Source organism: Mustela nigripes, chromosome 5, assembly GCF_022355385.1.
Source record: "Mustela nigripes isolate SB6536 chromosome 5, MUSNIG.SB6536, whole genome shotgun sequence".
NCBI classification, from domain to species: domain Eukaryota; kingdom Metazoa; phylum Chordata; class Mammalia; order Carnivora; family Mustelidae; genus Mustela; species Mustela nigripes.
The window spans coordinates 103,919,518-103,932,240 of record NC_081561.1 but is presented as its reverse complement, the minus strand read 5'-3'; the positions used below and the strand labels follow the sequence as shown (position 1 = coordinate 103,932,240).

At 35.6% G+C, this 12,723-nt stretch overlaps 1 protein-coding gene across 9 annotated transcripts in view; it reads right to left on the bottom strand.

Moving 5' to 3' along the window:
* DOP1A (DOP1 leucine zipper like protein A) overlaps positions 1-12,723 on the bottom strand; it is a 101,338-nt gene that overhangs the window by 54,246 nt on the left and 34,369 nt on the right. For all 9 annotated transcript variants that reach the window (XM_059400985.1, XM_059400989.1, XM_059400988.1 and 6 more), the window contains 3 exons: positions 9,394-9,564; positions 6,009-6,198; positions 2,733-2,831 (listed from right to left, as the gene is read on the bottom strand). In XM_059400985.1, the coding sequence (XP_059256968.1) occupies positions 2,733-2,831; positions 6,009-6,198; positions 9,394-9,564 (460 nt within the window). The remainder of the gene's footprint in view (positions 1-2,732; positions 2,832-6,008; positions 6,199-9,393; positions 9,565-12,723) is intronic.

Sequence of the window (12,723 nt, the reverse complement as noted above, 5' to 3'; positions counted from 1 at the left end):
AGAGTCAGACACTTAACCAACTGAGCCACCCAGGTGCCCCAGGATCATCAATTTTATTTATTTATTTGAGAGGCAGAGAGTGAGAGAGAGCATACGAGCAGGGGGGAGGAGTTGGACATGAGGCGTGATTCCAGGACCCTGAGATCATGTCCTGAGCCGAAGGCAGATGCTTCACCAGCTCAGTCACCCAGGCACCCCAGGATCTTCAATATTTTTAAAGAGTGTAATAGGGTCCTAAAACTAAAGCAGTTGAGAACTGCTGATCTAACATCAGATATGAAGATTACAGGTATTTTCACAAATCCTGAAAAGTATGAATGTCTTGGGGTGCCTGAGTAGTTCAGTTGGTCAAGCATTGGACTCTCTCTTTTTTTCTTTCTTTCTTTCTTTCTTTTTTTTTTTTTTCAAGTGTTGGACTCTTGATTTTGGCTCAGGTCACAATCTTAAGGTTGTGGGATCAAGCCCCCTGTCTGGCTCCATGCTCAGCAGGGAGTCTCCTTCTTTCCCTCTCCCCTCCCCTCTGCACATGTGCTTGCTCTCTCTCTCAATCTCAAATAAATTAAAAAAAATTTTTTTTCTTAAAAAATACTAATGTCTCCAAATCATATTTTGAAAACAAAAACAAAATTTCTCTTTAAAAAAATTTATTTATTTTAGAGAATGTGAGCGTGTGGGGAGAGGGCAGGGACAGAGAGAGAGAGGAAGAGAAGCAGACTTCCTGCTGAGTGTGGAGATTGATACAGGCTGCATCTCAGGGCCCTGATATCATGACCTGAGCTGAAATTAAGAGTCAGTTGCTTAACTGAATGAGCCACCCATGCACCTTCCCCTCTCCCAAACTACTCTTAAGAAAGTAAGAAGTCACTTCTTGACTACCGTTGACATTACCACACATTCCTACTATGGAATTATTATTAGAGATTGGGCCAACTTTCCATGAAATAAGTAGAGAGATTCTAGGAACCCATTAACTGCTGAAGCTATTAACAGCAATCACTTTTGGGACAATGTAATGAAGGCTCTCTTAAGTTACGATTACAATCAGTATTTGCTTAAAATTTATTATATATGAAAGATATGAAAAGAGGAAATGTGGGGAACAAAGATGATTTGTCTTCATCCCTATTCTCAGTAACCTAAAAATCCAGTAGAGTAATAGGGGGAAGATGTAACTGGGTCTGGGTAGGGGACCTATTTAAAAAAAAACAAACAGTTATTGGTTTTATTATACAAATTATAAAAGATAAGGCTTAAGAAAATCTTCTGGCTGGTATATTAAAAAAGTATCAAAGAAAATTCAGCTAAACAAAAGGTTGAGAAATACTGGTCTAATGAGATTACAAACTTAAGTTCTTCTCAATTTAAATCTACCATGACTTAATCCCTCAGATCTTGCTGAGTCACCTATCAGTATACTGAACGACTAATAATGCTGAATGCTTAGAAGGGAAGAAAACAATGGGAAAGCTTAAGAGTAAAGGTCAATACATTTTTTTCAATAAAGACCCATGTAATAAATATTTTAGGCTTTTATGCCATATACATTACTTTAGCATATTCTTCTTTGCTTTCTTTTATGAATCTTTAAAAAAGTCGAACTCATTACTACCTGATGAGCTGTTTGCATACCCTTGTACTGATAAATTTAGACTATGCTGATGTCCCAGCAGGTGTTTGTGAAAAGCAAGAGATACAATAAAAGCCTCTGGTTTAAGAGTGGAAAATCTCAAAAACAGCAAAGCAGACAGTTTATGTTCCAATTAGGGACAATAGGCAATGAAGTGTGAAATTCTCCAATTATTAATAATTCAATTTCAAATTGAATAAAGTAATAAAGAAAAATGTGAGCATGACAGATAATGAAAATTCACTAGTTATCTACTAACCATAGTTCTTACAAACCCCCAAATAATAGTCTTTTCTGCTAATGACTTTTTAGAAATAAACATCCTTTTCCAAGGTAGAAATTTTCCATCTTATTACTTTTGTTCTTCCATTCTGAATGTTCACATATTGGTGTTCTACATAACTCATCAAAGTTTAGAACTCAAAAGAATTCAGACTACCTCTTTAAAAATGAAGACATTGAGGGGTGCCTGGGTGGCTCAGTGGGTTAAAAATGAAGACATAGATTACATTTTCACCAATGAAACACTTCACTCATGATTTGTTAACTGTTCTCATTTGTAATAAAAGTACTAGAGAATGTCATAGTGACTGAATATTTGACTTTTAAACAGCCAACTCTGCTAAGAGTTTGACATACATCACCAAATCGCCAAGCCAAGAAAAGGACAGACATAACAGCTGAGCAGAAGGCCTGGGTCTCAGAGTCCTGCCTCACTCAGAGCTAGCATTGATTATCTCTTGTTTCTTATAGGTTAGAACTCTTTTTAAAGGTATGAAATAATCTATTTCAATTCCCATATTCTTGAGCAAATTAATAAACTTCCCCACAACCCAAAATTTCCACAAATTCTACTCCTTAAAAAAGGAACTGTTGGGGGCACCTGGTTCAGTTGGTTAAGTGTTCATCTCTTGATCTCACTACGTTTCTTTATCTTAGAGTTATGAGTTCAAGCTCTGCATGTATTGTATGTACTATGTATTGCGCTTACCCATTCATAAAACAAAAGAATTCAACTTAAATCCAACTTAAAAAATAACTACACATCAGGAACCTATGATTTTCCAAAGAATTCCTTATATTAATATCATTATTAATGTTTTACCTGACTCATGTGGAATGGAAAACAGAAGAGTATGAGGTCCAGCGTGCTTCTCTGTACAAGTACACTTGAGTCCTGCACTGAAGTACTTACTGCTTCTACCTGAAATAAGAGAGCCTTTAGTATCTATTGCCTGTTACATTGGGAAAGATTTACCATGCAAGTGGAACACTTCATTTTCTCCAACCTTCTTAATTTCTTATCACTGGTTAAATGTATTTACAGTATTTGGAATAGGTAAATATATTACGATGGTTTAAAAAAATTAAGGTATACAAGAGTATATACAGCAAAAAGTTCTCTCCCACACTTGTCTCCCAACCACTCAATTTCCTTTTTTGCATGCAGCCAGTATAACCAGTGAATATTTCCTACGAATATAAGTAAATAAAAACATACATGCATATATCCCAAATTTTGCCTTTTTCTTTTAATAACAGATCTTGGAGATCTTTCCTTAACACTATATACAGAGCTTCATTATTTTTTTTGTGGCTAAAGAAATACTCTATTTCATAGATGAATGCTAATTTTTTAACAGGCTTCTGATCAAAGATATTTATGCTGTTTGTAAATATTTGCTATTGTAAATAATGCTGCAATATACTGATGTACAAGTACTCTTACAGGATAAATCCCTTGAAATAGAACTGCTGGGTCCTGGGGTATATGCATTTGCAATATAAATAATGCAATGCATTTCATTAAGGTTATATATATTTATATTCCCACCAACTTTGTGTGACAAATTTTTATATTTCCATGTTTACTCATGTATGGTTTTTTTTTCATTTTTGCTAATCTGATAAGTGAAAGTTGGCATCCCAGTGTAGTTATATTTTTATTTCTATCGTAAGTAATGTTGAGCGTCTTTTCATATGTTTGAGTTAGTTTTATTTCCTTTCTGTTCAAATCCATTTTTATACTTATTAATATTTGCCTACTTATTTATAGTAGCTCTCTGAATAATAATGAAGGATAGTCCTCTGTGATGTATTACAAATAGTTTTCCAATTATGTCATTTGTTTTTTAAAGAAAAAAAAGTGACTTGCTTAAAATTTCCATTACGTTATTAAAAGGAAATGTAACAATACATTTAAAAATCTGCATAAAAATGGTATAGTCATTTCAGAAAATAGTTTGGTGGTTTCTTATAAACTTAAACATACACTAAAAGATGATACAGATATAACTGTTTGTGATCTTGGATTAGATAAAATTTCTTAGAAAATATCTAATACCAAAAGCACAAATGCCGAAAGATAAAGCAGATAAACCGGACTTTATCAAAATAAAAATTTTCCTGCTTCAAAGGACAGTATTAAGAAAGAAGAAGACAAGTCCATAGCACGGGCAAAAATGGTTTTAAATCATATATACAAAGGTCTTAACATCCAGAATATATAAAGAACTACAATTCAACAACAAAAAGCAAAATAACTCAACTTAAATAACAGGCAAAGAATTTGAGGAGACACTTCTCCAAAGAAGATTTAAAAATGACAATAACCATAAGAAAATATGTTCAATATATTAGTCATTAGGGAAGTACAAATCAAAACAATAATATTTTACACCTGCTAAGGTATCTATTAACTTACATGTCATGTTCAGAGCATTATTGATAATAGCCAAAAACTTATCTGATGGACAGATAAATAAAATGTGGTATTATCCACACAATGCACTATTATTCAACCATAAAAAGGAATGAAGTATTGATACCAGCTCAACATGGATGAATATTAAAAATATTGATAAGTGAAAGAAGTCATTCATAAAAGGCTATATATTATATAACTGCATTTGTATGAAATGTTCAGAATAGACAAATATATAGGAACAGAAAGATTAGTGGTTGCCGGGGCAAGAGTGAGAGAAAAACATGGTGTGATTAATGACTATGGGGTTTCTTTTTGAGGTGATGAAAATGTTCTAAAAATTAGATAGTGATATCTGCACAACTTTGTGAATATACTAAAAACCACTGGATTAGATAATTCCAAAGGATAAACATTATGGTATGTGAACTGTACCTCAATAAAGTTGTTATTTAAAAAATGTATATTTACCAAGTGAACCAAGAATCTCATTCCTAGGTATTTCCCTAAGAAATAAAAACATAGGTCTCCACAAATAACTGTATCCAACTGTTTACAGCAGCTTTATTCATTATTGCCCAAACGAGAAACAAACGTTCATTAACTGGTGAATGAATAAACAAATTGTAGTACATTCATACAACATGATACTACACAGCAATGCAAAGGAACACACCACTGATACGCATAAATACATGGATGAATCTCCAATGTGTTCTCCAAAGTGAAAGAAACCAGACTTAATGGCTGATACTGTATGATTTCATTTATATAGTACTCTAGAAGAAGTAAAACTACAGGAACTGATATCAGACCAGTATTTGCAAGGGCCTGGGAGTATAGGAGAAGAGAAATAACTACAAAGGGGCCCAGAAGAACTTTTTGGAGTGATGTGAATAGTCTTTGTTTTGACTGTAGTATTGGTTACTTGGCTGTAGGCTCTATCCAAATTCATAAACTGTACACACAAGTTGTTATTTTCCATGTATGTTAATTAGAGTTTAATACATGTGACCATAAATCTGCATAAAAATCTCGGTCATTTTATAATCATATAGGAAAAAAGTGCAGGATGATTAACCATAATTAAAAAAAAACTTTTCATAGGGACCTTTGAGGGTTTGTTTTTTACTCCTTGCTAATTTTCATAGTATAGCACTCTAGAGAGAGAAAAGGTTTCCTTCTGTTCTTAATCTAGAAATTAAAAAGTATAAGCAATCAATGTGTTTTTTGGGGTACTATCTTTCACCATCTCCTTTGGTTCTGTATCTTCTTGTACAAATTCAAAAAAGAATCTGGCTGTCACTTTGTTGAAAATCCATCTTTCCTATAATGTAAGCTATGACTGAAAATGTCTCCTTTGGAATGATATAATTAATGTGGCTGTGTTAACAGAGGTCTGATCAGTTAGCAAGATGGCAATAAAGACCATTTATTTGCTTGAATAACAGCTGAAGACAACATATAATCTACAATTCCTTTTCCATGAAAAAAATTTTTTGACGCTTTTAATAACAACATTTAGTGACTAATTTGGTCTTTTAAGCTTCCTTGATGAAAAATGCAAGTTCCATGGAAACAGGAACTCTGGTTGTGGCACAATTCTCACCATCTGTCTGGAACAGTGTGCCTGGCTCTGAAGAAGTAGGTTATGTGAGCAATCATACATAGACATACCATTAGTTCAATATCACTGCCAATTATATAAAGTTGATCTTCCATGGAAAGCTTCCTGTTCAAATGGGCGAGGACATATGTGATTCCTGGTAACCGTACAGCAGGACTGGTAAGGAGACTACCCCAGAGGGCACTGTAGAAGGCTGACTGGTCCACTGCAGCAGCAACCTTTTCCAACAAGGTGTTTGTTCTGAGGGACAAAACAAAGTGGCTTAAGAAGACAAGCATTTAGTTTCATGTTGCTAAAAGGAAATTATTCTCCTCAGGAATGTATGAAAGCATTCACACTATTGTTCCATGCTTTGCCCTGGACACAAGTGTGATAGACTAAAAGTGTATTCTCCAAGAGGACTGGATTTCAGTCCTGGCTCCCCCATTGACTTACTATGGAGAAGTCACTTAATCTTTCTCTAGTTCCATGTCCTGATCTGCAAAAGAATCTTCAGTCCCATACATCTTAGTTAACAGTAATCCTATAGCAGAATATATTTTCTGTTGAATTTCTATGAATTTTTTTTGTTTTTAAAGTAGGCTCCAGGGCACCTGGGTGGCTCAGTGGGTTAAGCCTCTGCCTTTGGCTTAGGTCATGATCTCAGGGTCCTGGGATCTAGTCCCGCATCGGGCTCTCTGCTCAGCAGGTAGCCTGCTTTCTCCTCTCTCTCTGCCTGCCTCTCTGCCTACTTGTGATCTCTCTCTGTAAAATAAATAAATAAAATCTTAAAAAAAATAAATAAATAAAATAAAGTAGGCTCCACACCCAATGTGGAGCCCAACATGGGGCTTTGACCTCATGACCCATCTGAGATCAAGACCTGAGCTGAGATCAAGAGTCAGATGCTTAACCAAATAAGCCACCCAGGTGCTTCCCTATGAATTCTGAAAGGACGTTTTCCAAATGTTTCCTTTTCTTTGAAATCATATTATATAATTCACAAGAACTTTGAAAAAGTTTGCTGGAGATTCTTGCAGGGGAGCACAGCAACCAATATAGCCTTGACCAAAGAATAGTCCGCCTCTATTGTGGAAGGCTGTCCACTTTGATCAAGCACACAGCTTCAGGAGGGACACACATGGAACAGTGAAGGAAGAAGAGGACACCTGCCTAGCCAGCCAGGTCAGTTGAATCAACCCTAGTGATCCATGGGGTGACAGATGTCACACCGAGATTGCCCTCACATCCTGCAATTCATAAAAATTTAATCAGACCTGTAACAAAATCAAAGATGCATTATTGCTTTATTAGGGACTATATTTAAAAATAAATTACTTTTGATTTGCATCAAGCAGAGAATAACATAATACCTAAAAATTTATTATATTGTAGTATAGTAGTCAGAATCAAAAGAATCTGATGATGCATTTTACTGTTTACTTGCTATGTGATTTATTTATTTATTTATTTTAATTTTCTTTTCAGCGTAACAGTATTCATTGTTTTTGCACCACACCCAGTGCTCCATGCAATACGTGCCCTCCTTAATACCCACCACCAGGCTCCCACAACCTCCCACTCCCCGCCCCTTCAAAACCTTCAGGTTGTTTTTCAGAGTCCATAGTCTCTCATGCTTTACCTCCCCTTCCAATTTCCCCCAACTCCCTTCTCCTCTCTAACTCCCCATGTCCTCCATGCTATTTGCTATGCTCCACAAATAGGTGAAACCATATGATAATTGACTCTCTGTGCTTGACTTATTTCACTCAGCATAATCTCTTTCAGTCCCGTCCAGGTTGCTACAAAAGTTGGGTATTCATCCTCTCTGATGGAGGCATAATACTCCATAGTGTATATGGACCACATCATCCTTATCCATTCATCTATTGACTTGCTATGTGATTTAACCCAACACTATACTCCCTCATGGCCTTAATTTATCTTTGGATTAAAAGAACATGGTTATAAATCCCTTTATTAGAATTTGTGTGGAATAACTGCTAAAACATAATCTACAGTCTGAATATTTATGTCTCCTCAAAAATCGTGTTAAAACCTTATCTTCTCAAAATGATACCAGGAGAGGCAGAGCCTTTGAGAGGTGCTTAAATCCTGAGGGTGGAAATCTCATGAATGAAATTAGTGCTCTTATGAAAGAAATCCCACAGAACTCCGTAGTCCCTTCCACTGTGTGAGGACCAGGGAGGAGGCTCTAGTTATGAACCAGGAAGAGTGCATCACCAGAAAATGACCTTGCTCATACTGATACTGGACTTCCAGCCTTCAGAACTGACAAATTACTTGTTTATAAGTATTTTGTTATAGCAGCTCAAACGGACCAAGACACATAACGAGACAAATCAGAGATACCACACTCATAAAAATCATTATGTTAAATTTTTAATTGTGACTAGCAGACTTATAAAGTGTTTCCCTAGAATAAATATAACAATTAGAAACAAAACTCAGCTATACACTAAATGAAATTATATCATATGTTTCTAAAATTGTAAGGGAGTAAAAAAGTTGACAAAAGAAAATGATGTTTTTAGACATAAATTTTATTTTCTCCAAGTAGTTTAGGAAGGTAATCCAGTATTTTCAGGATTAGATTCTTATCGCATTATAGAAACATATGAACCAAAATAAAATAGAGTAGCTGGACAATACACCAGAATCAATTATTTAAATTCAAATCATTAAGTGTACTCATAAAATAAGCTTGGCATTTTCTGTTCTTGCCACCTCAACTCACAATTTCTTTTGGGAAGAATATTAGTAACAAGCTACTAAAGATAGTTAATGCATCATGCACTGTCTATAACTATAAACTTCCTCAGAAGCAGTAATAGGCTCCAAAATAGATTAATTCATTTTCTTTAAGAAGTTAAAATATCAAGAGCATCATGTCACAGCTAGTGAAACAGCACTGTACTTGGTGTTAGGCTCTTTTCCATCACTAATAACTTAAAAACTGTTAACACATGGTCCAATTTCCCATTGTTTTATTAATTTAAGTTCCTACATATTGATTATTTTAAATTATGGGTTGCAATTTTTTGAGTAACTTGTATGTGCTAGGACTTGACTAAGTGATTTCATTATTACAGTAACAGAATGGAATAAGTACTGTTTGTTTTAGAGATGAAGAAACTGAATAAAGTTCTGAAATGTTGAAAAGCTTGTCTAAGCTGTCTAGTGTCTACTGAGCCAGGATTTGAACCCAGTGCATCTACCTCTCAAGTTTGTGTTCTTATAACCTACCTACATTTTCAGTGCAATACACAAATTAGATACATACCACAATATTTTTTTAGTTGTTATAGAAACCTTCAGGTCAAGTATTTAGAATAATTAATTTTTGTGATGTTAAAACATTATTGATCCAAGGATGCTTGCTGACAAATCTATGACTTTGCTTACTTAGTTGCACTAATAACAGTACCATCTTACCTCTCATAGTACTCTGATCCTTCTTCTAAGCCAGGCAGAATACCAGTTAGCAATCCTTGTAGACCAGGCTTCAGTGTTTTACCCAAAGGCAGGTAATAGATCTCATACAAACTTAGCAATGTTGGTTTCACAGACATGGCAGCATTTGCAAGAAGAGGAAATAACCCAGAACTATTTAAAAACATAGAAACAAAAGGGGGTGGGGAGAAGCACATTAACTACAAAACATTAATTCATATGTACCTACATATACATGTAAATCTTGACTTATATTTTGACAAAATAAGAAGTTCTCCTAATCAACTCAAAATGATATCCTCTTCTACATCAATTTAATCAACACGGGTCTCTCACCTAAGCCTCATATTCATAAACCCAGTGGCCACCCAGCTATTTTATAAAGACTTCAAATTTCACAATTTCAAAATATGGCATCATTATCCATCTGGCTGACCAAAAACTTATACATTTAGGAGTGATCCTTGACTCCTTTAAAAAAAAATCTTCTCCTCTAACTTGTATTAAGTCACCAAGTTTTCTCTCCACATCACTCTTCCAGATACTTTTCTTTGAATACTGTAAATCATCTCCATCTCTACCAGACTTTTCCCTAGAAGACTCGACTATTATGTAGTGCTCAATCATCCTGACTTACCATGTACTGCTTCAGTACTGCCCTGAAGCACCTATCCTCGGGAAAACCTTTCACTGGCTTTCTTTTGCCTTTCAGATCAGTCTAGTTTAATGTAGCTTTCAACATTTTTTGATTTTTTTACTACACACCTGTTCAGCCCACATAAGCTCACCAATTTTGCTCTTGCACCTTCTGCTCCACATATACTGAAGAATTCCTTTCAGATTTGAGAACCTTCCATGCTCTTTTTAGTGTCTAGGTCTTTCCATATGCTGGTCCATTAGGTTTAATTCCTACTCCTTTACTTACAACTTTTTTGTTGTCTAGTGACTTCTAGACTTTCAGGAATTAGCCTAAGCCATTTCCTGGAGGAGACTGTCTTCAAATTAGACCAGGTTAGGCTTCCTGTTTTGTTAGTGTCCAATACCTACTTATTCTAGTAAGTTATTCTGTACTTACTGAGTATTTCTAATAGGCAGCTCTGTAAATATCAGAAAGCAAGGGACTATGACTATCTTTTTGTTTGTTTGTTTCTTTTTTTTTTTTTTAAGATTTTATTTATTCATTTGACAGAGAGAGATCACAAAATAAATGGAGAGGCAGGCAGAGAGAGAGAGAGAGGGAAACAGGCTCCCTGCTGAACAGAGAGCCCGATGCGGGACTAGATCCCAGGACCCTGAGATCATGACCTGAGCTGAAGGCAGTGGCTTAACCCACTGAGCCACCCAGGCGCCCTATCTTTTTGTTTCTGTATCCTAAGGTCCTAGCACCAAGTCCTCTTGCACTTAGGTGCATAACAAAAACATAAAGATTGTTTTGCTACTAGTTTATATAGTAAATAGAGGTTATTACTTGCTACTAGTTTATATAGTAAATAGAGGTCATCCTGCCTCCAACTTTAGGTAGTCTGATCTAAATTTATAGTCAAAGCTACTTTCCTTCATAAGCACCAGGGCCCAATGCTGGCTTTTGCCAAAGTCCTGCTTCATCCACTTTCCTTTTTTCCCCCCTTTAACTTCTCTCTATCTTTCTTTTTTAAAAGATTTTATTGTTTAAATAATCTCTACACCCAATATGGGGCTCAAACTTACAACCCTGAGATCAAGAGTTGGATGCTCTACCAACTGAGTCAACTAGGCGCCCCCATCCTATAACTTCTGTCCTTCTTCTTCCACTTACATCTTTGTCTTTCAACACAATTGTGTTCAATCTCATTCAGTGTACCTGGGTGATCTCACTTATTTTCATGTCTTCAACTGTCACCTAAATGATGACTGCTGTAAAATCTCTAGACTGAGGTCCAAATTTGTCTTACCAAACGCTGACTATATGTAATATTTCATGGTACTCAAACTGCACATCCAGCCTTCTTAGTAACACTGCTGTGTACTGCATCGTGTTAAGAAAAAATAAGCTTAAGGGGTGCCTGGGTGGCTCAGTGGGTTGGGACTCTGCCTTCGGCTCATGATCTCAGGGCCCTCGGATTGAGCCCCACGTCAGGCTCTCTGCTTGTTGGGGAGCCTGCTTCCCTCTCTCCCTCTGCCTCCCTTTCTGCCTACTTGTTATCTCTCTTTCTCTGTCAAATAAATAAATAAAATCTTAAAATCTTTAAAAAAAAGAACGCTTAAAGCAGCAATATGGTATTTTGCCATATAACAATTTGTTCAACTTTAAAAGTATTTGTATAGGAGCACCTGGGTGGCTCAGTGGATTAAGCCGCTGCCTTCAGCTCAGGTCATGATCTCAGGGTTCTAGGATCGAGCCCCACATTGGGCTCTCTGCTCGGCGGGGAGCCTGCTTCCCCCTTTCTCTCTGCCTGACTCTCTGCCTGCTTGTGATCTCTCTCTCTCTGTCAAATAAATAAATAAAATCTTTAAAAAAAAAAAAAGTATTTGTATATAATTATGTACAACCATACACCTTGAGATTAACAATATTACAAATGAAAAACATAAAGTCCAACATTAATATAAAATTTAGTTTTTAAATTAGATGCACTTTGAAAAAATATAGACTAGCAATATAATTTCAATCTATGTTGTGTAAGAATGTCTGCTAAATCTAGAAATGTAGAAATGTTTTCCTAGGTGTGGTATTATAGAGATAATTTACTATTCTGGTAACATCCTGCTGAAAAAATCAGATACACTGCAATTTTGTAAAATAACTGTTTTTAAGGTAAAATTTGTGTTACTGAAGAGCTGAAAAGTAGCAGGCATGACTTATAAAGTCCTGCATTAAGAAAGGAAACTACCATCTCTGAAACTAATAATACACTAAATGTTAACAAAATTGAATTTAAATATAAATTTTTAAAAAAGGAAAATCTATCAGTTACTAGAGAATTATAAGCAACACAAATTCAGAAATTCTTGGCTTTTCTTTTAAAGTGCTGTTTTTTGGAATGCAGTATTTATTATTATTAAAAACAACCATGACATCCAAGCAGAATTTAAAGAAAAAACATATATGCTCACTAAAGCAGACCAGCAAAGCTAAAAGTTTGTTTTTATTTAAAAAAAAATTTTTTTTTTTTTTAATTTTAGCATTGTTTGGGTGGCTCAGTTGGTTCAGTTGGTTAAAGTGTCTGCCTTTGGCTCAGGTCATGATCCTAGGGTCCTGGGATCAAGCCCGCATGGTAAGCAGGGAGCCTGCTTCTCCCACTCTCTCTGATGCTCTCCCTGCTTGTGGTCTCT